Source organism: Platalea leucorodia, assembly GCF_965183815.1.
Source record: "Platalea leucorodia genome assembly, chromosome: 3".
NCBI lineage: Eukaryota > Metazoa > Chordata > Aves > Pelecaniformes > Threskiornithidae > Platalea > Platalea leucorodia.
This window is the reverse complement of record NC_138825.1, coordinates 59,777,453-59,804,393: the sequence shown is the minus strand read 5'-3', so window position 1 is coordinate 59,804,393 and position 26,941 is coordinate 59,777,453. Positions and strand designations below refer to the sequence as shown.

The window sequence follows — 26,941 nt, the reverse complement described above, 5'->3', positions numbered from 1 at the left end:
ATGCCTTCACAAAAAGTTGTACTGCTGTTTTTACTTGTCTCTAATTTCAGGTCCCCCAGAAAGGAGGCTGGAAAAGCTGGCAGGAGTACGTATACCTGTATGAGATTTTTGACCTGGACGTTTTGTTGTCAGCCATTTCTCTGCTCGCTACGTACAAGCAGCCCTGGTTTCTAAAAGCCAACCAACGAGCACCCACCGAAGCGAAAGTTCTCAGTGCCACAAACCTGGGGTTGAATGGTTTCAAGGAATCACTTCCCCCTTCTACCTCTCTATCCTGGAAAGAGAATAGTTGCTTTTAAGGTAAAAACAAGCCCAACATTTCAAGACAGTGTGACTATACAGTGGGCATGAGGCACCTCTGTTGCTGAGACGGCAGAAGCCATGAAGGATTTATGGTACACAACAAGTAGTGGTGTCAGCCACTGCCAATGATGGCAGACAACAATCTCTTCTGAACATTAAATCTGATTATGACTTCTCATATAACTGTAATAGCCAACTTCCACGAAGAATGCTTTCCTATATGCCTGGCAGCAAGTGTCAGGATAACATACAAGCTGCTTCTTTCCCAGATTTCCTGCGGTTCATAACATAACAAATATTAATTACAACCACTCATCTACCAGTAGATGACTACAGACAAGAATTAAAAGGACAGAAGGACAAACAATTTTTATTACAACCTGAAGCTGTGGGTAGCTATATGTTACTTGCAAGGCCCTATATATTCTAGAAGTTGTTTAAATTAAATTCTGCAGGAGTTAAGTCTAAACTACAGTACAGTTGACTGCAAATTCTGTGCCAGTTTCTGTTAACTTAAAAGTGAAGATTTTATTAAAAAAGAATAATTGTGTTGAGGTATAAAACTTAAATTTGAACTCATTGAGGATTGTCTGTATTACTTACTAATGAATTTGGTATTTGCATGTAACACAACTATTCCTAACTTACAACAACAGTTTGTACAGTGTTACACCCCAAAACAGCTTGACAATGTTAATTAACATGCTGCTTATTACACTGTTAAAAGAACTTTAGCAGCTCACATTGAATTTAAAAATAATGCTTCATCCTCATTGTACCAAAATCACTTTAATAATTTGATGCATTTTGCCACAATACAATTTGTTCTGTTTTCATGACAGCCATACAGCTTGGACATGGAAACAGATTAATTAGTTTCACATTTTGTTCACATTTTCAAAGACTGTTTCAAATTGGGTAATGTTTTATCTGTCCTACCTTGCACTGACTCAATGCTAGAAACAGATGTCTGCACAAGAACATTCTCATCATCATCTCAGACTTGCAACTGAGACTAGTTCAAACCACTGTCACCAGTTCAGGAACAAACCTGAAATTTATGGCCTCCACTGACCCCAGTTCAGGGAACTGGAGAGAAACTGCAGCCCCTTGCGGGAGCATAAGTGGTCCTCAGCCCTCTGCCCGGAGAGACTAATGGAGGCAGCACCAGAGATGCCCCCGACCTTGTCATGCACGCTGCTTTCCTGCTTTGGATGCCTTTCTACCTGTGACTACTGAAGCGGTTCACACATTCTTACTGGCCTGAACTGCAGTCATCCCCCTGGCCCACTCTCAGAAAAAAAACACTAGTTATTCTACTCTTTAGTTTGCCCTGTGGCAATCTGGATTGAAAAAAAACCTCATCATGATCAGTAGGTCTTATCGGTAGGTAAGCTATTATACTGTGGGGGAAAACAAGGTTTTAGCCAGCTTTTAGAACATTTTAATAAAACCTGACAGTGAGGGAGTCTTGTTTGTTTGCTTGTTTATAAAACATTTTCTCCTTTTAAATAAAAACAGACTAAAGACTGAGCCTGAACTACCTGACTGTTCCTTTAAGGCATTCAAAAGAAATGATGGTAACCACCCAGGAATGGTGTAAAAACACACACAGAACCTCTTCATGCACACTGTTAACCAGAAGGACCGATGCCCCAGAAAAGTGTGCACGCATGCCCCACCTCAAGGACCTGCCACACTTTTTTCCCATTTTAATCTCAGGCCTGCATGTGAGAAAAGGGATCAGCACAATCCCACTCTATTCTGGAAACTTGCAAGCAGAAAGCTTCCACGAATACCTAAAACAAAAGATGACTTCAGGGTAACAGTAGCAGGTGTAGAATAAAATAACCATTTTGGTTTAACTAAGAGTAAGACCATAATTATTTTGCAGATCCATTTCATCTGTCAAGAAGTGACACGGTCCCAACTCATAAAATAACACATTAAACCTCAAAGGCATGATCCTCTCTCGATACATACGAACACATGCTACATAAACCAAAAAAATATATAAACATGGCTGTTTAAAAGCCAGTTAGAAAGCATAACAACCTAAAATATACATCACACTATCTTAACAAAATAATGTTTAATGATGACAGTTTAAGTTTGCAATTACATGACATTCTTGAGCAAAATATCACTTCTACTTATGGCAAAAGATTTAAAACTGCAAAAACAACTGAAGCATTTATTCATTTATATGCCATTTCAAGATGAAAAACCCTGCCAAGGGCAACACTGTAGTAGTGCAGCACATCTTTCTCTTTTCTTTTAAAGAGCAGTAAAGGTAAAAAGAAGTTTAAAAAAAAAAATAAACACCAAGGCGATATCTAATGATCAATGAATCTGCTAGTGCAATAAATTTGCTTAAAACAAAGCTCTTCCTTTAATGGTTTTTACACAGCAGGCTCCTGATATGAAGAGGGGATGACTGATGCTGGCTTACAATATGGCTCTATAGTAAACTATGCTAGTATTACTATCAAATCACCTCTTACAAAACTTCCTTTCTGCCCACCATACAATCAATTTAACAAAGATCTAAACAACTTACAGTTCAAACATTCAAATAAATCCCACTCTCCTCCTTCCCCTCTATGCTTATTAAAGGAATGGAAAGTCACAAGTCACTGGAACAGTCCCAGAAATTATTTTATCTGTTTACTTTTCTTGACAAGATTGCATATTGAATTCCAGTGAGTCAAGGAAAAGGAGCAATGGCTTCAAACTTCCACAATACGTGAGAAATGAAGACGAGTACCAATTCCAAGGCAGAATACTAAGAGTTATACCTGACTGCAGAAGCTCACTCATATTATATCTAAAAGAGCAAAAATAAAACATTATCCATATGAAATTTCCTATCAGTTTTCTCTCCATAATAGAATACCCTGTACATCACATTGCAGGGTTTTACATGAAAGGAAACCAGTGGCAAGAAAAAGTCCATCATCCATCCAGATCAAACACTACTTTCAGCTTGATAATCCCCAAAACAAGTAGATTGACATAACTCTACATGGAAAGTAAAGAAAATACAGTAGGGAAAAGGAGGCAAATTACTGAGGAGCCCCCTTTCTCCGATCTGGCATCTCTCCTCTCCATCCTGCAGTAAAACCAGTTCAATCACGCATCAGAAAGGCGGCAATCGGGGAGACTGCTTATTTACGCTAAAACAGAACATGAAACTTCTTCCCTCACAGCTGCTCCCCTGCTACAAGCAAGTTCAGCTTCCAGTCCACCAGGCACAGAATAGCCTGTAAACTCTTTGGGGCAAAGACCACCTTTTTGTTATGTGCTTGGAGAATGACCAGAATAATAATGTCCTGATCCACAGCTGTGGCTACAATGAACTACTTCAATATTATTAGAGTGATTTTCTCTTGCTTCATGACACAACCATGCCCATGCTCTCCAGGAAAAACACTTGTAGTCTAAAGTTTTCTCATAATTCTGGCTAGCCAGCATGAGGCAAAAACATCTTCAAGGGCCAGGTTCTCTTCTTGAGGCTGACATCCTGCAACCATTGACTTTATGCATGCTTCAAAGTTGTGACCACTCAAAACTAGGACTTTGCACCAATGTTGAGTGCAAAAGGCAACAAAATCAATATGAAAAGACAAGCAAACGGTTAATACAGAAAACGTGGAGGAAATTCATTTGCAAGCTGGAAAGAACGAGCAAAACTAAGGAAGCCAGACAGGACGGATATCTGATTGTATGACTGAGACTACCTCAGTTTTCTAATTGGCAGGTTATAAAAATATCAGTACATCCTGTTTATAAGAGTAGAAATAAGAAAGATACACCAACTGGTACAACAGGTATTATATGATTTTGTAGTTTATTTTTAAATTCTATTTAGAATATGTAAAGCCAATATTGAATCACAGCAACACAGAATCACATAGGTTCGAAGAGACCCTCAGAGAGAGGTCATGTAGTCAAACCTCCAGTTCAAAGCAAGTCTAGCAAGAACAGAGTGTTTGGGGGCCTTGCCTAGTTGAATTTTGAGCATCTCCAAGGATGAAGATTCCAGTGTCTCTGGACCCCTCACAGCAATTTTTTTTTTTTTTTTTACCAAGTTGCAACTTCCCTTGTCCCAGTCTGCCCCCACTGCCTCCTGTCCTTCCCTTGTGCACTTCTGAGATGCAATGGCTCTGTCCTCTCCCACATCCTCCCATCTGGTAGCTGTAAACAGCAGTAAGATCTCCCTTGGGCTTGCTCTTCTTAAGGCTGCCCAATATATCAAATTCAGTGAACTCTGCCCTTAAAACTCCTAAAATGATATGAATACATACTCCTTTTTCTCTTGCTAAAATTTTAATCAAGCAAGCTCTAATTTTTAAATTATTTTCAAAAGATAATCGGTCTCATATAAGCAAAGACATGTATGCTTAAATAAGCACAGTTTTTAAAATTTTTGTCTCAGCAGCCGAATCTGATGTACACTCCCCACCTTTTTTGTTACCCTAGTATTAATTTTCATATTGTACACTGGTTACCACTTGACAGTAACTCTACTGTACATCAGCAGCAGAGAAAGAACACTGTTGTTGAAGTGTCAAAAGTATAGACTTTAACTTCTTGTGTTAGAAATTTGTTTTCTAGATTAGCAATTCCCAAAGAATGGGAAAGAACACAGTGGTGAGGTTTCACAGAGGAACGTTAGAGAGCAGGTGATCACCTGATGACCCTTCTTGAGACAGGAGGGAGAACAGCCATGGAACCAATCTGGAGACAGGGAAAAGCAAAGCAGCAAGCCCCAAGGTGCGAAGGACTACTTATTATTTACATAAAATAGTCCCATCTACACACAAATACTCTAGGAAAAGCCTGTATAATTCAGAACTTGGGACCAGAGTTCAAAACGTAAGAGGCTGACCACTACTGAAGAACAGGATAACCAATAAGCCATTCACAAACCATGAAAAATTTCAGGTGCGATTCTCACACTGCAAGGCTGTGTTGGTGAGGACCTAATGTATCGTTTGAATTTGCAGATTCAGGCAAAAATGCCTACTGAGCTTGAGATGCCTGTATCACCCGTGGAGCCTGGATTTAGAGACTCCTTCAATGCACCCTCAAATCCTCAAAGAAGAAATTTGGCTACATCGAGGCTGATATCTTCTACTTGTTAATCTGTCCCTGCCTTTGTCTTCATCTCAGTTCTCTGAAGTCCATAATATACGGAAGGCTTTACTCTCATTTTGTCTTTATTCTCTTCTATGATACCCCTTCACTTCATTGCACAAACCTTCACTTTACTGGCTATGATAGCAAATGATGTAATTGGAACATGTATCAACAGATAAATCAGTATCTTGTTATTTCATAAGTCCTGTATAGTTGGTATGTTTTGTATATTTTTCAAACTAAAATACTCAATCCATTCAACTGACAGTATTTAAAATATGATGAGGTGTCCAAGGTGGCAAAAAAAACATTTCAATTTCACAAACTGTGATATGTAGACATTGGAGCAGCTGTGTTTCCTCTATCTCATAGACTGTATTACTAGGACTTTATCTGCTAAGACTTTACCAAGATGCTTATGAACAGTATTTTCAAGTCATAGAGAAATCAAGCATTTAATGCCAAAGTAAAAAGGGAGAAAATTAAATTTAAAGACACGACTGCAATCTTTAAAGTTGCAGTTACATATAATCCAAAAGATGGAAAGTGGTGACATTTACAAGAACATCATAGATACAATTAAGAATTCTATTTCATAAACCATCCAGCATTTTAATGAAAAAAGTTAATTCTCAATGGAATTTTAAAATGTAGATGAAGAAAAATTAACATGTAATTACACGGTGAAATTATCATAGCTTTATTTTAAAATCAAAGGAGGGGAGCCTCCTGTATCATTGCTACTTACAGCATCTTTTGTTAGTTTATTTTACACACTATTTTTATTTCAAGCTAAGATTTCTACATTGCACCAGCATTATCCCAAAATGTTAATCAACCATGCCTGACAGAATTCCCCAGTGATTTGCAGCAAGTGCTGATGCTTCCACTAATACCCAGTCTTGAGCAACTCACTTTTGTTAGATTTCCCAGGATGGCGAGTATGCTTTAGTTTCATCCTTCCCTTTCCAGATCACCTCTCTGTGATTAACAGAGCTGAGACTGCAGACAGAACTGAGCCTACACATACAGCTGCATCAGCTGTGGACACCCATTTTGTTCAGTCTCTAAAATCTGGGTGTTTCTCAAGCTCTGGGAAGCAGACCCATACGCTATCGCTTCTGATGTTAGTTAAAACCAGAATCACTTTAAATGGATTTTAATAGCTAACTTATAAAGCACGATCCAAGAACTGCAATGGATATTGAATTATGCAGTTTCACTAACTGGATGTGCAAACTGACAACATTCAAATTAATAGCTATAATACCAATTAAAAATATCTCCTAGGACACTCCCTTGACAAAGCAGCTCCAAAATGTCTTGAATTCGTCTATCCTCAAATGAAACAACACGAAAACCAAAATGGTAGTGACCATGTTAGATGCAGGAGCTCTAAACAACATTTGTCTTGTGAGGGGAAAAGAAACCAAAACAAAAGCAAGGAAAACCTCCAGCCTCCACTGACATCTGATCAAGAAACTGTAACTTCTTTTTAAAAGCAGAATTAATAGTTGCTGGGGTCTATATACTGGCTGTACTCAAAAAAGCCGATATAAAAATAAAGCCTGAAAGTGTGTGCAGATGTATTTGTGTGTATATCCCCAAAGACTTTTCAGAATTATGTTGCCTGATTCTGTGTTTATTTAATTTCGGTTTTAACACTCTTCTCTCAAAAAGGGGTCAGGTGGGTTTTGTTCATTTCACACAGATCATTTTTACAGTTCCAGCTCCAGGGTGACTGTCAGTAGTGGAGGACAGTGCTTACCTGCTGAGCCTGGTACCTCTGCTGGGCCTGCGACAGATATTGTGCCTGGGGTGGCAGATGCTGAGGCTGCGGCTGCTGGTTGTAGTATGGCTGCTGGCCCTGCTGGCAGTAGCCACTTACACCTTGTTGACCATACTGAGGCGGTATCTGTTGGAAGAGCCAAGCAAAGCAAATGCATGAGTTGAGGCAGGAGGACATAAAATCAAGCTATGTCACATCTGTATGGCAAACCTGACGAGAAGCGGTATCCTCAGCTATACACCTGACCCAACAGCCCTACTCTCTTACTCAGTTACTGCAAGCCCTTAGATCCTCTTGCCTGAGCAGGAGGAGTAAGCCCGAGTGCTCTGTATAGTTACTCTCTTCAGGAAGAGCTTCTAAGGAAAATGCTACGCTTCTGAACATCACAATCCCATAATGCTCAGCCTTAAAATACAGAAGCAGTTATTTTAAATGTTTGCTCTCCATAGGCACACTACTGAGGCAGATCGACAGAGGAATCATTCTGATGCACTGACCCGAAAGTAGAATTGTGGGGAAAAAAAGGCACAATTCAAAAAGACATATTCAAAAAGAAATGCCCTTTTTTTTTTTTTTTAAGCAATAAAGTACTAATTTTTGTGAAATGCTTTGCTCACAACCCTCAGGTTTTTAGCATTTGTGTGTTTAAGCCTTACACAAAGAAACTTAGGGTTTGGCAGGTTTTTGGTTTTGTCAAGTTCAGTGTCTCTCAGCCTCCTCACCCCTACCAAGATAAATCTTTTAAAAAAAAAAAAAAAAGAAAAAAAGAAAACAACAAAAAAAACCCCAACACAACCCCCCCCAAACCAGTGCAACACAAAATAACCTGTTACAAGTCCTATTAACAGACAAATCAGCGCATGTGTCATGCACTGAGAACTCCCACAGACTGAGAATTTAAGTTATAACCAAAAGCAAGTCAATTATAACGTCAGAGGAATTTTCTCCATCAGTTTAGGCTGTAAGCCTTGTATCAATAGACACTGACATTTTCTTGAGATATTTGAAAGAGCACACTTTCAACAAGCTCCTGATATTGTGTCTATATTGACCCCATTTTAGGTACCCGTGCTTTTCCCCAAACACGGGTATTTAGTACCATTTCAGATGAATGACAGATGCAACACAGGACTTCTCTCCTAGAATGGGCCTCCCATTGGCCCTGCACATCCCTGCCCTAAGCAAATGTCTGATACCCAAGCACGTCTGAAATGCTTTGATCTCTGAATTGTTCCTACTGAATCTCTGATACACCGATAAATCTGTTTACTCAACATGTAAACACATACCTGTTCTACCTAAAGTTAACTCACTCCATTCATTCAACAATACAGTAATGTTTGCTAGGTGATAATAATAATATGAAGTCAAATTTAAACATGCATGTAGCTTGTTTTTACTATCACAACTTGATCTGCTCCTATTGCTTCTGCCAGAAGTTGGTAGTCCTACTTCTTGCTAACTCCTGAGGTCAGCGCTGTAACCCCACTTCTGCACTTGTTCTCTTTGCTTGCACTTCCACTTCCTTCGCCATCATTTCACAGGCAGTTAGATGTTTCTGTGACCAAAGTAACCCTTTTTGACAAATACCTTCTCCCTGCTGATGCATAAATGAGGCAGTTATAATGCAAACTAAAAAGGGTGTGTTGGAATATCATCAGGCAAACAGACAGCTGGAGTCTGGGATCTGACAAAAGACCACATGGTGATTTGCCCGTCAGCTGCAAAGGTCACAGAGCCTGGACTGGTTCCTAGGAAATGCTGAGGAGAAACCTATGTTGTGATCCATCTGGGTCCCAGTAGCACTGGGAAGAAAAGGAAAGATATCCTGACAGCAAAATATGGGCTTCTGGAAAAAAGGAGAATCTGAATGCCTGGTTGACAGGATGGTGACAAAGCAAGAGATCAGATTCATCAGGAACCGGAGTATTTCTAGAATAAGGATACTTGTACAGGAGGGATGGAGCTCACCTGAACATAGGAGCCAGGCTGCTGGTACCTAAGGATCAAGAAAGTGAAATTTTAAACAGAAGAGGGGATTAGAAGAACATATGGTTCAAAAGCATGGCATTGCTACGACAAATGAAGACATGGAGATTCTGGGTCAAATGAAGGTGCCGAGAAGAATCAAAGAATGAAAGCAGACACACAGATGACCGCAGGGTAAATATGGTGGCAAGAAGAAAATCCAACAATGCATTGCCTTCTACACAAGCTGGAGCTTGGTCAGATCAGGAGGAGTGAGTGCTGGGACCACCAGACATGGCTGGACTATGGCGACACTGGCAGCAGCACACCGAGCGAGATCAGCAAAGGCATGGCGCAAGATTGTAGAGAGGGAGATTTCAACTCCTCCCATGTAGGCTGAGCGAGCGGACTACAAAGCAGAGACCGAAGTATCAGATAACTGCCAAAGGTTGTTCCATGGAGCTGCTGGTTAGGGAGCCTGCACGAGGAGCCACTGCCTCTGGCTCAGTCCTGAGCAGCAGGAATCACCTACTTCTACATCCTACAGCTGCAGAACCACTACGCATCAGTGACCATAACACAGTTAAATTGAGTATTCCTACAGGAACAATGAAAACCAAGGAATCTACTACTGTTATGCTAAACTTCAAAATGCATAACTACATAAAATGAAGAAAGCTTGTTAAAAGGAAGCTCTAACAGACAGCTACGAGAAATAAAATCTGACTGGCAGCATCAAAGCTGCTTAACAACAACCACATGGAAAGCACAGAACCAATATTCACCACCTATTAAGAAAGACTTGAGAAGAGCAAAGGGACATCAGCATGGCTCATCGCAGGTTTCTAAAAGCAAAAAGGCATCCTTCAATAAGCTGACACCAAGTCCAAATGAGGAAAACAGAAAAGACTGTAAACTCTGGCACTTCAAATGTAATAAGGCAGGCCAGAAAGATCTGGAGGAACAGCTAGGAAAGGGAATGAAATGAGTAATGAATCATTTCTTCAAACATATCAGGAGCAGGAGGTCTGCCAGAGAGTCTGAAGTGCCAAGTGATGATCAAGGTATAAAAGGAGAGTCAGAGAAAACAGGGCCATCACAGAGAAGCTTAACTAATTTTTTGCACTAGTGTGCACTGTGGAAAAATCTTGGGAGGTTCCCATGCTGGAGTCCTCCTTTGTGAGGGACTCAATGAATGTGTCTGAATCTGATGGGACTATTCATGGAACAAACTGATAAATGAACAGTAAGAAATGCTCAAGACCATACAGTATCACCCCAGAGGCCTAAACAATTGCAAGAAGGATATAGCTTAATTACTAAAGATGGTACACAGCCTCTTAACTTGGAGTTGCCTTGGTAGGTCAGAATTGGAGTATGGCTTTTTAAAAAAAAAAAAAAAAAAAAAAAGCAGAGATTTAAGACTATAAAGGATTGATGACTGTTCTGGATAAATCAGGACAGACAAGAATGAAGATCAGAATTAGGAAACAAACACAGCTTTTGCAAAGGAAAATCCCTCTCTACAGACTTCTTGGACTTACTAGGAAGGGTCACACACAAAAGGTTCAGAGAAATGCAACAAGAATGATCACAGGTATGGAACAGTTTCCATACAAATAAACTGAGCACGGAAAAGACACCAGGAAGCAGGAATATGATAGAAAGCTACAAAACCATCTTGTCCAACACAACAATTAGGAGGCATTAAATGGTAGAATCAAACTTTAAAACAAGAAAGAGACAGGTTCCCTAGTCACAGAGGTAGCAGATGTTTGAAACTCCTTGACGAATGTTATTTTGAAAGTTGAAAGTTTATATGGGCTCAAGCAAGGACTGGACAACTTCACAAAAGAAACATCCTCTGAGGGTTACCAAATATATAGAGCCACATCTGGCTCAGGAAGTCCCTGAACCAAAAATAGCTGGAGGCTTGGAGAGTACTGGGGGAAGCAGCACACGCTTACTTGGTTCCGACTCTTCTCTAGGCATCCAATCGAAGCCCCCACTGGAGGCAGGTTACAGGGCTACGCGAACCCCTGATCTCACCTGATATAGCCATGCCTGTGTTATAACCACCTCTTTGCAACACGTATTTGTGTCCTGTGAGAAAGCAATAAAAGTTTGGTGTGCAAGGTACTCAGTAACAAATGTAAGCAACCTGAAGAGGCAATAACACCTTGACTGCCAGAAGCTGGGAAACTGCTCCAATTTCTTAAGTTTTTTCCCTAGCAATCTGCTTCCAGACACTGGTGTAAAAAAAAGGGTACTGGGCTCTTCTTCTGACCTTATGTACCAGTTACGTATGTTGGAATTTTCCTCCATATTCTCCCAATCCGAATTTTTTTTTTTTTTTTAAACTCCCAAAACGCAACAATACTCCTAATGCTACATGTACTTTTAGATGCTATAGTCTTCTATGCAGAGACCCATCACTGCTGCCTTAGCAGAACACTCAGTATAATTTCTCTGGCTATTTAAATAAATAACAAACAACAACATGCAAATTAATCCTCCTGCTTTACTGATGGGGATCACAAGATACCGCTTACGGACAAATGTTTATTAAGCAGCATATAAAAAAGCTTAATTAAAATCTCCCCAGAACAAAACAAATCTGAAGCCAATTACTTACAACGCTTGGAGTGAATGACCCAACCATCCTCTTTCTTCATAAGGTAAACCCTCCCTCCCTTTCTCCCTTACACCCACATTCTTTGTGGCCACACAATGCAAGAGATGAGAATTTGGGAAACTTCAGCATGCCTGTGGTAACGCACACATTCTTGGGACTGTTCAAGAGAGAACAGACCCGAGTTTGAATCTATTTCTAGGCAAGCACAGAAACTGTAATAATTACTTTGCCTCGTATCTGACTTGCACAGTACAAATAGCATTATTCTGGTAGACGTATGACTGACCATCAGTGATTAAACCACTCTGAACACGAACAAGGAAAGGATGGGAACAAAAGAGGAACAAAATTGGCAGACAGAATGAAGAGGTGGGAGAAATCCAATTAAACCTATAACTTAGCCCATTATCTTTAATTCTTGCTTGAACAAGGGGTCTTGTGGCAGACATTCTTTGTCCAGGTAATACCTTGATAGTAATGGAAGTTTTAAGCAATTTTTGCATGCATAATCCATAACTGATGTCAAAGGAGAAGGATCATTAGACAGCATTACAGTCATTATAATAATTTTTTTAAATTAAAATGTAACAAAATTAGTGTGTTAGCATAGGTACGCTAATAATACCAGCAATATGCAGCTACTGCACTTTTAAACCATCCTAATGGCTAGATCCGGTCAATAATGGAAGAAACTTCACATGTCCCCTATCACACAAAGCTCTGCCAAGTCCCTTTGGGACCCACCCGAGCACGCCAGTCACCATGACATGCTCACTACATGGAAAGAGTCCTGGCAACATCAGTCACTGCTTCTCCCTGCAATCTATTTGGTGCCCAAAAAGTAAGCCAGACCCTGGATAATGTCAATAGCAGGCAACAGCACAGTTCAGAACTCCTAAACCACAGTGTCACGATATAAAAATCGGGGGGCGGGGAGGGTGTGTCTGGCCTGATTAGCATTAAGCCCTACTTACAGAGAGAAGAAAAAGGCAGCAGTGGCAGTCAGAAGAAAGGCCGACACTACCTGATTCAATGGCCTACTTTGCTGAGAAACAGTGCAACAGACCTGAACATTGTCAAGCAAGTACCATCTTCAGAAATTTAACATCAGTAACATTCCACTTTCCTGGCAACTATAACACTGTAATTACATAGAAATTAGAATACAAAACGTATAGTGAGTGGGATTCCCGGGGCGGAGGAGGGAGAACCACCACCTGGTACTTCACACCAGGAGAAGAACAGCACATGCTTCCAGTCAGCAAAATGTTACAGCCAAATTTAATTCTAGTTCTTTTAATTTTACAGCGGTCACTTCAGTAATAACTACAAAGAAAGCTGTCACACAGTTCCTATCAAACCATCAGATAAAACTCTTGTGATTTTCTGAACTATCTACTGCTTCTGTCTTAAGACTTCCAAAGCCAGACCTCTGCCAAAACGTAAGTATTTTCCGCCAAACATTCAAACCATGCATTTCTCCATACTTTTGAACAGAACGTTATAAAGGAAAACTAATTCTCTGACTGTCACATACTTAAAAAAATTTGGTTCATATCCATAACTTTTTAGTTCACGTAAGCCCAGGTCTTCATCTGTATGTTTAGCTGGATTACAGAAAGAAAAAAAAATATAATATGCTTATACAGTATAGGGAAATCCTCTGGTACACATTCCATGGAAGATTCTATCGTACTTAGTGCAGCATCGTCTCCTCTCTCAAATCACCATGTCCAACCCCAGCGTGCTTGTGCACACACAGTCTTAACGAAGACTACAAGTCCTTCTCACTCAATGACAAAAAAAAAAATTTAAAAGGAAAGCAAGTAAAAAGCTGGGTGTTAATGTCAAGGCTATTAATCAGAGGTAAAACAGAAATCCTGATGCTAAGGCATTTTATTCATACATTCTATAAATTCTATTACTTCTTATCACTTAGCTTTGACCTTTTGACAATACATTGGTCACAACGTTCACCTATGTTACTGTCTTTCCTAGACTCCTTGCCTTTACACTGAAGTATGAACTTTAAAATCTTATTAAGAGCCTTTGAAATATTAACACTGGGCCTGATACTGGTCCACCCTGTGACCCAGAGCAAGAAAGCTAAAGGATAAAAAGCATGTTTCTGTGTCACGGCACAATAATCCCTGTTCCAGAACTTGCAAGGTAGAGGATTTTGCAGAGTCATTAAATGTATGTCTATGTTGAAGACTGCAGTGCAGTACACAGATCTGCAAACTAGCTCAGATATTGGAAGGAGCCTACACTAAAAGCCGTGCTAGGCTAATTTGCCGTTCTCTACAGAAGGGTGAATTAGGTCAGAGGGAGATCCACACTCTTGTAGACAGACTGCTTCTTGTACACAAGCCAGTTCATTTAAAAAGGTAGCTCAAGTATCTTTACAACACGCTGCAGTCTGCAATGCAGTCATACCCTGTACTACCGTTACCGTGCAGGACAGAAAGGACAGGACTTCAAACACATGCCTGTAGTCCCCTTTTCCTCAAAAAGTGCACAGCAGCACGATTACACCAGTTGTCAGAGCAATGTATATGGCATCAAATATGTACCTGCCATGAGGTGCTCTCTCTATACTGCTTTTTACTGTAGCTTAAATCAAAGCAACATGAGCTAACCCATTATTAGTACAGGCAATTTTCCTCTCTTTTTTAAAAGAGAAACTATAAAAAATAGAATGTAAAAAACTACTAAGATTACATGATTAAAAAACTCTCCAGTCAGAAGATATAGATGTTAAGGTTCCAAAAGCAACATTAACTGAGCCAGGTTGCACATATATAGCACCTTCTCTTACTGATTTATGTTGTCAAAGGCATTTCATAAAATATAGAGGATGTGAAATGTGGCTCAGTTAATGTGCCTGCTAGAATCTTATCATTTATGTTTTCCGACTTCTTAGCTGTGCAACCTTCACATCTTATTAACATAGTTTTTTGCATAGACTGTAGTATGGAATAGTACTTATGTTTTATGTATTGACATATTTTTGATGTACTAAGATTTTGAATAAGTTTGCTATTCTTCATGATGAGAGCCAAATAAATAAAGACTACTACTACAAAACAGTCAATCATTTATAAGGAAAAGCAATATCTCTCCTTCCAAAAAAGAACACTTTGATTCCCTTGTCAGAAATTGATGAAAACTACCTCTGCCGTAAATGCTAAATCTATGCCAATATCACCAACCACCTCCCACTCCCACCTTCCCCTAAAAACAGCAAACAAACAAAAATAAAAAATTTGCATGCTTTAGATGAGCTAAAATTAGTTTCAAGGGAGATGTAAACAGCTGAGTCTAGAAACAATAGGAAGAAATTTTTCCTGCACAAGAGCCTGATAGTGTTGATTTGTACACTGCATTACAGTTTGAACTAATGCAACATTTGGTCCTCTCTGCAAATTAAGGGATGAAAATACGATAATCTCTAGTTAAGAGATTTTCATATTGTTATATCCATCCCCTCAGACCAACACCGTAGAGAAGACTGAAAATTTGCAATAGAATTTTTTCAGAACTATTTTGATATATTATATTAAAAAGAGAGAGAAAACATAGTGCCTATATATATATACACACACACACACTTAAATGATGTGTCAGACAAGATATCTATTCTTATACTCTGCCTTACTTCCTTTTTTTTTTTTTTTTTTTAAGTGATCAAAACAATTATAAGGGAGCATGTAATCTGCTTAAGTATTCGATTTCCATTTTACAAGCCAACATAACAAAAAAGCCCATCAGGACTGCCACACCCAATGCGAGCTTCACCTGATCCCTATGGTGTCTCCAACAGTTGGTGCTTCAATAAAAAGCAGGTAGGAAAACCTCATCCCTCACTACACTAATGGCATAAAACTCACCTATGAAATGCCGGCTGTTAAAGAAAAATGCAAAAGCCTGCATTTAACCTGATTTTTAATCATATAACAAATACTTTATCACAGGGTACTTCTTGTGGATCTATGAGTGGACTACGCAACAGTCTTTGGTTCCCAAATCCTGTATTTGCCATTTATTCTCCAGGAAATTGGTAACAGTTTTGACCACTATTTCTCAAATGGTGATTAAAATAAAATATGGCTAAGAAAATACATACATATAAACATTTTTCTTCAGAGAAGTTCTGCAGTGCCATTCAAACCTTCTAGAGCACACAAATGAGAGGTATGGGTTGAGTCTGAATAGCAGGTAATCTAACCACATGAGTAATCCTCCTTTTTTATGCATTTATACACAAAGAGACTCCCAACACTTAACTACTGGAGAGCGAAAAAATCCCTCTGTAGCATGGCTTTCACTCTACATTTCTTCTGGCACACAATCTTGGTAGCTGGAAGAAATGCAAACATTATTCTTTAATTGCAGTAGTAAGAAAAGGCAGAATACACACACACACATTTACCATTGCTTCCCCAACATCTTACACCCTTGAGTCTTCCTTCCATCTTCCAGTCTCTTTCAAGAGAGAAGGGTGCTTTTTAATTCATTCATGTGCTCCTCCAAAGATATCGATCTTGATGAATACCGTCTTTACCATATCTAAGTTTGACGGCTTTCACAGCTAAGTCATCTGAGATCGTTTGGAGTCCTTCACCGTACCTCTTAAAAATAGCAAAAGAAGAATATAAAGTATCTTCCACAGGGAGTGATGCTGTGTACTCTTCAGCAACCCATGCCCTTCTCCTCTGCCTACCCACACTTGTTCAGTTCCACTAGACTACTGGGCTCCATAGACAACCGCAGTGCACACACTCTCTCCCTGACAGCTGCTTTTCGTCTCCTTTCTTTATTCCTCTCTCCTCCCTCCCCACTCCCAGAAAGGTCCACTTGAGTACACCTGTGACAACAGATGCATTTGCTTAGGCATTCTAGCACGTCACTGTGCAGGGAGATGGATGACCCCAAGCTTTTGATGTTACAGAAGTGCAGTTTCAACTCTTCCATCCTCCTTGAGCTCCAGGTGCCTTGAGAAATATGGTGAATGTAAAGGTTAAAAAACCCAGGCCCTTTCTGGGAAATCAGCACGCTGGGATGCCTCTCTGAAGAGGGGATGCCTGTACATGAATGCACGCAGCACGGGCATAAGCATGATGAGTTAGAGCTCTGTGTGCAGTCACAGGGCTACGATCTTATTGGGATCGCAGAGCTGTGGCGAGATGGCTCCCATGACTGGAGTGCTGCAATGGAGGGATACAGGCTCCTTCAGAAGGACCGAGCGGGAAGATGAGGATGGGGATGGCCTTTATGTGAGAGAGCAGCTGGAATGTACAGAGCTCTGCCTGGGGCCACAAGGATGATGAAGGGACTGAAGCACCTCACATATGAGGGAAGGCTGAGAGAGCTGGGACTGTTCAGTCTGGAGAAGAGAAGGCTTAGGGGGATCCTGTCAATGTATATAGATACCTGAAGGGAGGGTGCAAAGAGGACGGAGCCAAGCTCTTTTCAGGCAGTGCCCAGTCACAGGACCAGAGGCAATGGGCACAATCTGAAACCAGGAGGTTCTCTCTGAGCATCAGAAAACACTTTTTCACTGTGAGGGTGACTGAGCACTGGCACTGGTTGCCCAGAGAGGTTGTGGAGTTTCCATCCTTGGAGATATACAAAAGCCTCTGGACATGGTCCTGGGCAACTGGCTCTAGGTGGCCCTGCTTGAGCAGGTGGCTTGGTCCAGATGACCTCCAGAGGTCCCTTCCAACCTCAACCATTCTATGATTTAACAATGTGGAGCCGCTCTAAACATACGTCAATTTAGTGTCTTAGTACAAAGTTAACAGCCGAGGGGCACACCCGATTTCTGGTGTCTAACATAGAACCCCTCTAGTTTTGGCCCAGACACCTTCGATGAAATCACCACTTTCGAGTTAGCCCCCACAGCTCTGCCTCCTGGGCCCGACTGAAACAGCAGAGCAGTAGCTTGATGTTACACACAGCAAGTCAACTCCAGTTCCAGCCCTTCACTTTTCTAAGGGATATCACACTTCTAATCACAAAAAACTTGCCATGCACATGCGGTGGAAGAACAGATTTACAGCTCTTTGTGTTCTCATTACGGATTTCAATCCCCAAATACCATCCACAGCACAGGAGGTCAACACACAAAAGAAAAAGGCATGACCTCCCACAGCTATCATTTAGGTTCAGCAATTTCTGTGACAAATGTAGTCATTTGTACAGTCCAATTCTACTAGTTTCTTCTACTACAGCAGGATCAAAATCATACTTTTCATCTGGACACTAAAAATTCCTCACAGCAAGGAATCCTGAGGCAAACAGAACAACTGGCTGAACCAACTGGATAAGAAAATTTGATTATGTCTCTACCAGCCCAGCATAATGCTATTGCTGCAAGATAATAAATTAACTGCCTAAGATCAGAATGCCATTCCTGTGGTACAGTCCCTCAACAACAACATTCCTACGGACATAAGCAAACACTCTGGAGTACTTCTGCTTGCTTAAAAAAAAAAATTCACCCCCCTTCTTCTTTAGAAAAGTTTGACCAAACAGCATCAGCAATTAAAAAAGAGAGACAGACAGACATACAAAGATGTAAATCTTTTCTGTGCTGTCTCTTCTTTCCCCTTCTCTATTAGGAACAGACAAAAACCAAGTCAGCCTCTTAAATAAGAGTACTTACATAATGGTCTGAACACTACATCTTACAACTGTAATACAGCTATGACTTCAAATATTGCTGCAAGTATTTTTAAAATAAAACTTTCAAACCCCTCCTTGTTGTCACAGAGTTTAGATATTTGAATTATTTCATTTATATTATTTAATTTGACCTATTACTTAGCACTGGAAAACATCAAAAGAACCCTGACAGAAACATCAAAGACATCAATCTTATAAATTCATGGCTCAAACCATATAGCACATCATCATTTCTTAAATAATTACAGTTTTATTATACTCAAAATAAGATGATTATTGTAAATTATTCCTCATATCATTTACTACAAGTAAGTCTTAGAAACATCTGCTAAATGTAAGTATCTGAATACAGATAATCCAATTCACATAAAATTATCCTCAAAATGGAACAGAAAAACAAACAAGAACCTTTATAGTCATAACATCACTTATTAAAAATGACCTGTTTTGATTAATTGAAAATAGCCCCCTTAAAAACTTATGAAGAATTAACCATCAAACTCATTCATTTATTTTGCCAAGCTATCAGAATTCTTTTTTAATTAGTATTGCAACTAATCTTAACTCAAATATTGTGCTCCATCAGTACTATTCCTTCAAAGCACCCAAACATCTCCAGTGCATCTATGCATGCTCCTTCCCTTTCTTGAAAAAACGCTTAAACCCCCCTTCCCCCCCAAGTCTGGTCGTTTTGGGCTATTATCTGAACACCTATTTTGTTTAAGCATTCACAAAACAAATTCTTACACTCGCAATAAAACGCTTCCTTCTCATTTATGGCCAGACTGAAGTAATATCTATCTGTACACAAAATTAACACACAAGTGTATAATTGTAGTTTTAGGTTCAAGTACCCCAATTATGCACTTTAAAACACTTTAAAGGATCCATCAGGAACATTCAGTACCTCCAAACTGTAAAGTCTAGAGGAGTGTCTTTTGACAGAACAGCTGCATTACAGGGAAATCTTTCAGTTAAAAACAAAGAAACCAATCAAGTGCTTTTTTTTTTTTTTTTTTTTTACTCCAAGACACCCAGACTATAAAGAATGGTGGGAGCTGCCTGGTGCAATGCATTTTGCCAAAAGTACCAGACGAGCAGGAAACTGAATAGTTCGGTTTGCTTTTGTGTAATAAAGGTGTCCCAGGTAGCCTTTGTCTTACAGTGCTAAGCACAAAAGGGGCCCAGACTAAAGCTTGTTCAGAAAGGTGATTAAGGATGTCTGCAGCACCCAAGGGAGGACCCTACACCTTCCTCGTTTCACTCCCTAGGTACCTGCCACTCCCTACACACACTCTTTGAATATTCAGTCCTCTGCCTTCTCACTTCTCCTTGCAAAACACTGTTAAGAAGCAGCCTTTTCCAAAAAGGGCTGCAGGAGGTGACTGTCAACATTTTTTTTCTTACATAAATTTCTCTGCACATGTGGTGGAGAAGGGAAATCTACGTTAACCCACCCGACTTTGCACTAAAATGGATTACAAGTGCTCACACGATGCATTATGCTTTTTCACCCAGGCTGGTGATAAACTTGCTGATTCTTGCAGTGTTTAGTTCATTAAAACAACTTAGAGTGGTGGTTTTTTGTTGTTGGTGTCCCATCTGTCCCCCCCCAGATTCCAGCAGACATAGAGGAGGATAAGGACAAAATTACTTTTGTTGCTTCCTATGACAAACGCATATCAAGTTCTTAATAAATAAGAGGTGGGGAAATCAGGAATGGTAAAAATAGCAAGCATAACAAGAAGGTAGACACTTCATTGCATTAAAAGGCAACACACAAAGAAAAGGGCTTCAGGCTGACTCAAAGATGGTTAAATAGTGAGGCTGTGTTAGCAAAGATTTTCCTGAATGAAAACAAGAAAATAGACATGGTAACTTACAGTGAGAAAATGCAATGCTCTGTGCAACTCATACAGGATTTAGCATCAGGTGCCCCAGGTGCATGTAGTCACTGTTTGTCCACCATCAAGAAAGAGATGAGAAGAGCCTATTTAGGGGTCACAGTCCTCAAAGAGAGATCACAAGCACCAGGCAGAGTGAGTCAAAATAGCAGTTGCCATTGCAGTTCTCCAGAGGGGCTAGAGTGCTAAGTTCTTCCAAAGGTGATGGAAAAAGCACAGGTTCTCAGGAGGGAGCCATTCAAAGCTGTTCTACAGGAAACGCTCCATGCAGAAATGAGCTCCTGAGTTCCTCATCTCCTGAGAGCAGGCACCACAAAAAGTAGGACTGCCTCTTCAGGAAAGACAGCAGGACACAGCGGGGGTTGTTCACCTTTTGTATAATGCTCCAGAGGCTAGAGCACCAAGACAGCTGGTCTACAGCTCCAGGCCAATCTATCTGCCGCTCCAGAAGTCCCACTGGCTTCTCTCTTCACCCAACCTGTCAGTCCCCGACATAGCTGGTCTGATCCTCTATCGAGCCGTTCCACCACACTAATATAGCAGAAAGTTAAGGGACAGCCTTCTGCTGGCTTAGTGCACAGAAACAACTCAACGTGGTCAGATGAACCCAGAGGCAACGCAAGAGAAGTGGCACTGCAGCTACCAGTTGGGTTGCCTTTGGCTGCTGTTGAACTGCAGAGTCTTTGGTTTTGGTTCTCCTAGGCTCTCCTCATCCTGTTAATCCAAATCCACAATTCTCACTTTCCAAAAAAGCACCCCATATGCAAAGTAACAACTTCCAGCTTTCCAGAAAAGAGGACATGCAGAGCCCTCTAAGATAAGGTGCCATGAGAAAGCTGCAGTCCAAACTAAAGCTACAAGGAGCCTCTCTCCTTGACTTTTAGGGAGGACACTGGCTTTTCGGGTCTCCTCAAACTCAGACACCTAAATTCTGCCATAAAATTTAACCCACCTTAAGCAGGAAAGCAGTCATTGCAGCTCTCACCCAGTATGACACCCAAGCGGAAAGCATAGATGCAAGGAGGGGGACGCACACAATTCTCTCTCCCTTCCTTCCTTGCAGGAAGCAGAAACAAATAATAAATGCATTTCAGGGACATTATTTGCATGAAAGTAAAGCCACTTTGTAAAATGCAAGTGGACAAAGCCCATTTAGATTAGTTCTTGAATATTACTGGGTCAGTGATCACTTTTCTATGTTGGTAGTTAGATATTTAAGCCTCCCATTTGGTTTGGCAATCTTTGTCCGAGTACCAGTTGTACTTTACCAGCTACAGCATTGTTCAGGCATGAGCTTCTATGATTAAACTAAGCTTCTGATTTTGCAGTTGCATAACTATTTGAAATATTTCAAACAGGTCAATATTTCTCAGCAGCTGTATATACCCTCCAGAGCACAGAGTTCACATGTCCTGAAGAACAACAGGCAACTTGCATTTTAATTTTAAAGGCAGATATTTTCACTACTTAGTTGGCTCTGAAGTATATAAATCTGATTTTTTAGAGAGTATAAAACGAGGGAGAAAAGCTTAGGAAGCAGCACTGTCTGCTTTGGAGGGAGTACTTACCCATCTGCCCTTCTGGCCAGAGGTTTAATAGATTTCTATTTTTATAAAGGACATAAGGGGAGGGGGTGGCTCCATCAGTTTCCTACAGAAACCCAGCTGCCAAACTGGATGTGCCAAAGGGGAATTTTAGGGAATTTTAAAGAGATAACCTCTGCTGAGACTGCAATGTCAGCTTTGTAACCTCATGACTGGAACATGTGCAGTGAATGCTGGATTGAAAAAGCTGTGCTATGGGAGTTAGAAGAAAGAAAAGGAGAAAACATGAACAGCACGAACTGGGATCATTACTCTGTGATGAGAAGGGGACTGGAGCTCAAAAACACTGTTAGTTCACTCTGAAAAAAAATACATCTATAGAGTAAGCTCACTTTGATTTGCGTATTTATTGATAACCTAATGCGCACTTCCATCCTCTCAGACCTAATATGGTCTCTGCATTTTATGCTGATGCCGTTGTTCCATTTAGCAGTTCAGTTGCAGCGTATTTTAAACAACGCACAGAGCCAGACTGACCTCTGGTTCAAATAGTCAGCACAGAAATTGGGGTGCAGGGGTCGAGCAGGGAAGAGGAAAGGGGGAGGAACAGGTTTGCCAATTAAAAGCAAACAACAATAAAAAAATTAAATAATATGTGCTTTTTCAGTCTAGTCCTTCAGCTTCTATTCAGCTTTTCTTTCATGTCAAGAGATAAAAATAAACTAAATCCCCTCAGTTTAAAATTAAGACTCTTAATTTTACAGAAAATAGATAAAGAACTATGGCATGTGCTACTATTTACACACCAAGATCACGGTGTTTGAAGAAATTCAGTACGCCAAATTTGTAATTCAAAACTAAGATCAACATTCAAAGCAGTAACGATAGCCAAACAACCCACACAAATACAGTAGCCACAAATACATTCAAAGGTCTATAAAAAGTATTACCAGGGAAGGGAACAGCATTAAAAAGGTGAAATTGGAGATTTTTGCTCAGATGAGACAAGTAAATTTCTGTACTACATTACAGTAAGGGAAGCCCCTACTGGGTAAGACTCCATTACAAACCACTTCCAATGTCCACCTGTTTTCTTCCTCTCCTCACATATAGCAATGGGCTTCAAAAACCTATCCCTTTTACTACATTTAAAATAGATGGGAAAAGATGATGTCATCACGTTTCACCTAGAGGAGAAGCAGTAATAAATACCCTTTTGCAGTGAAAGCAGGAATACTTTACGATAAAATATAACAGCTCTTTAAAAAAGAAACATTTCAAGGTAAAATAAATTAATAGTCTATGTTGTTAACAGTGATCTACAAATCTTTATAATCCAATTCTCTCAACAGCTGCGATATGTGGTGAATGTCATTAAATTATCAATCTAAGACAAGAACCTGCCTTCAAACTTAAAGATACATGTTCTGTTTAGCCTGGAAACTTGAGTGTGTTTAAAAAAAAAAACCAAAACAAAACTTTTTTTAACATTTTGGGTTGGTGGTAGTTTTTTGTTTGTTTGTTTGGTTTTTTTAAAGGGAAGTTGTCAACTGAGGACCCTTAAAACAGCTAATTTTATACTCTCTAATTTTATACCATAAGGCATACACTATTAGATGCTATCTTTAACTAAATGCTAGTTTGTTTCACCAGCGTTTGTTCTTCTTCCTGGGAAGCTCTTCATTGAGGACCTGCTCCCTTGAGGAAAGACAAGCTGATTCAGTGCAGTGCATCTCAATGTCTCTCCAGAAGAAAAGACATGTAATCAAATAATTAGCATCCAATGTAACTGTTTTGTGCAGAGAAAAAAAACCTAGACAAGTGCCTATTTAAAAACATTGCCTCTTCTACTTTGTTGCCTGTAACTGATCTCAAAATAATCTTATTTCATCTTCAAGTCAAAAAGAAAACAGCTTGTTATATTGCGAGTGGCTCTTCCACTGCCTCATAGTAAGAAAAGCTTTGCAAAGTCGGAAGATTTTTGCTCTATCAAAAAAAAGGTATTTCTATGATACATTGTAAATCTTTACCTCCCTCAATTGGGAGGTAGGTTTTTATGCCTTTCAAAATTTATTACGTCTGCTTGACTGTGCTTTCCTAAAGATCCCCTTCAGCTTCTGTTCCAACTAGCAGTGAAAACTCTCTCAAGTGCAGTAATATAAAAGGAGTAGGAAAGAAATTCAGCACATGAACGGGGCAGACACACAATGTAGTGCAGCGCTTTGCAGAGCCCTACAAAGCACATTACAGCTGGATTCATGAAATGCATAAATGCGAAGTACTTGCTATACAGGTCTTATAATTTATTAAAGTTTATATTATAAATAAACCCATGAAGTCAGTCCCAGTTGAAATGTATACGTCTCCAAAGAAGCCCTACAAACTCAGCAAAACCTTCAACCTTTTCCATACATCTTTCCCACCCACATCCTTATTTATTTCCATTACATGTTATTCAGGTTCCAACTCTACAAACTGCTATGCATTTTTAAATTTTAATCATAAGAGTAGTGCCACTGAGCTTAACAGGACCAATGCTACTAGCGTAACTAGTGATGCATACATGAACGTACGAGCTGAGGGATTTATATTGCAATATCCTTGGGGCAAGGAATATGGATTTGTCTACGTTTCACAAAGCAGCACATAATTTTGCTAGCAAACAGAAAATAAAAATTTCAGTTTTAAGATTTTCATAGATCATGAATGCGAAAGATAACTCCACCATTACACTACTACCAGCAAGCCCAAAGAGGATAGCAGAAAGCCCAGCAAAAGCTCTGTAACGTGTTGAGATTAAAAGGATCTCCACAATATTTTTGTCTGATGATGATATAGTCAGGAAAAGTACTATACAAGCTATGACACAAGAAATTTGTGATTAATTGGAAGATGCATCAGGAACCAATTTTTCCTGCTAGTCATTCTCAGGTGTCTTTATTTTTGTGAAAAGCAAAGGAGTTCAAATAAAACAAGAACAGACTATACTATGTCTATTAAAAAAAACCAAATGCAAAACCAAAACCAGCTTCAACTACACTCACTAGTCCTTCTTTACATTCTTCCTGCTGTTAAGTTTATTCAGTTAATAAAAAAACGGAAAAACTACATACAGAGGCACTATCAAATTCACTATCAGAAAAACAAACAACAATTAGCCTGGCAATGAATTTTTCTCTGATATTTCAGTATATGTACGGCAGTAGATATTCAACACTATTTCTAGGCTTGAACAGTGAATTCATCCTTCATATGCGGAAAGCGCAGCAAATTCTCTGATTTTAATTTTAATTAGCGAGGAACTCAACCAATAACAAGGTACACAAAGCAAGCAAGATATACAGAAACAGAAGTCAAGGCTGTTTCAGAAAAATTATACCTTCCCAATACATTACGATTGCAGGGTTTGGTTTCACTACCAAGTATTAGCAAGCATATTTTGCTGACTTTTATAAGATGAATTGATTATTATCATGACATTTCAACCACATGCAAAAAAGTAAGTCTACACTATAGCAGAAATGTGCTATCAGTTTGACAGCGGTGATTTTGAGGAAGAGCTTTCCAAGTTTACTAATGGGGTTTTTTCATGACCTGAAAATAGTTTTATTCCCTTATGTCAAATAACTTTTATATTTGAATTATGTATCTGTAATGTGCACCATACCACAAAAAGGGAGACATGAAGCAAAACCATGACTTTACAGACATGGCTTTACCATCACACAGTATTGCTTTATAAATAATCCTGAAGTAAACAGAATCTGCATATAAATAACATTTCTTATATTGACTGTTAAATACATTGACAGAACCAAGCAGCAGCAAAACGTTGCTTATCATAAAAATATCTCTGCTTTTATTTTAAATATATAAACAAAATATTTATTTTTGTAACCATCAAAGCTTTCACGCAGCTGACTTTGATTTTGTCTGTGAGGAGCACACATCTACAAATAAAGGAAGAGGGGGGAGGGAAAAAAAAAAAAAAAGGAGGGGAGGGGAAAAAAAAGACAGAAGTGAGCTTTCACACTATTGACAAGGCTTATAATCCAGAAAAATCTGCTGTGTGAGCCAAGGCATGGCAACATAGTGTTTAGGCACATCGAGGAGAAATGCTTGTAAATTCCACTGGTCCAATGAGCAGAGACACAGTTTTCATAATTTTATCATTGTGCTCCACGGCTGAGCGGCTGTCAGGCCAATGGCAAGGCACAGGTTCCCATTTGAATGACATATGGGTTCACCCAACCAGAAAGATGTTAGAGCATTAAATACCACAAACAGACAGGACAAGAATACAAAAAGCCAAATTAGCGTTCGCGCTCCGGCAGGGACCTGGCTGCTCCCGCCCAGTGCCTCCGCCAGGTCCCCGGTGTTGGGAAAGCCATGTCCTCCAGATAGCAGCCTCTCACCTCATAAAGCTGAAAGACACACTGAAAAATTGTACTTCAAAGGGCAGTGCGAAAATAAGCAAACATGTATTTTTAAAACACCGAGAAATGTAGACTTAGATACGTGGCAAGAGAGAAGTGAGCAGGAATTACCGTTTCCCACAGTAATTCTAAAAAGCATCATGGAAAATACATTTTACCTTTGTGGAAAGCTGTTCTTCAGACAGAAGTGTTAACATGTTATATAAACATGTTATGCAGTGAAATGTAAAACACAGGGGGATTTTCATCACATTTATTGCATTTGTTAGCCAAAACGTAGTAGTCTTGTAATCACCGCTGCCGCTGCAGTAAAACACCTCAGTAATATTAACAAAAAAGTGCTTTCAGCCAGGCTTGTTGAAGGGGAAAGAGATCATATTGAACAACTTGGACCTAAACAAAACAACAAAACCAAATAAAACTCCCAAAGAACTGCAGATGAGCATGCATCAAGAGAGCACGGGGCCGATTTCAACTAGCAATTCATCATGCTTTGAAATCCCCCTTTGTGAACAAACCAAACCCAAGCCACA

The 26,941-nt window shown here is 39.7% G+C and overlaps 1 protein-coding gene across 8 annotated transcripts in view; it reads right to left on the bottom strand.

Annotated features, from left to right (window-relative positions):
• The window catches only part of ARID1B (AT-rich interaction domain 1B), a gene marked incomplete at its 5' end in the record, with an annotated part of 336,354 nt that overhangs the window by 246,498 nt on the left and 62,915 nt on the right, over positions 1-26,941 (bottom strand). For all 8 annotated transcript variants that reach the window (XM_082307126.1, XM_082307119.1, XM_082307122.1 and 5 more), the window contains one exon: positions 7,214-7,360. In XM_082307126.1, the coding sequence (XP_082163252.1) occupies positions 7,214-7,360 (147 nt within the window). The remainder of the gene's footprint in view (positions 1-7,213; positions 7,361-26,941) is intronic.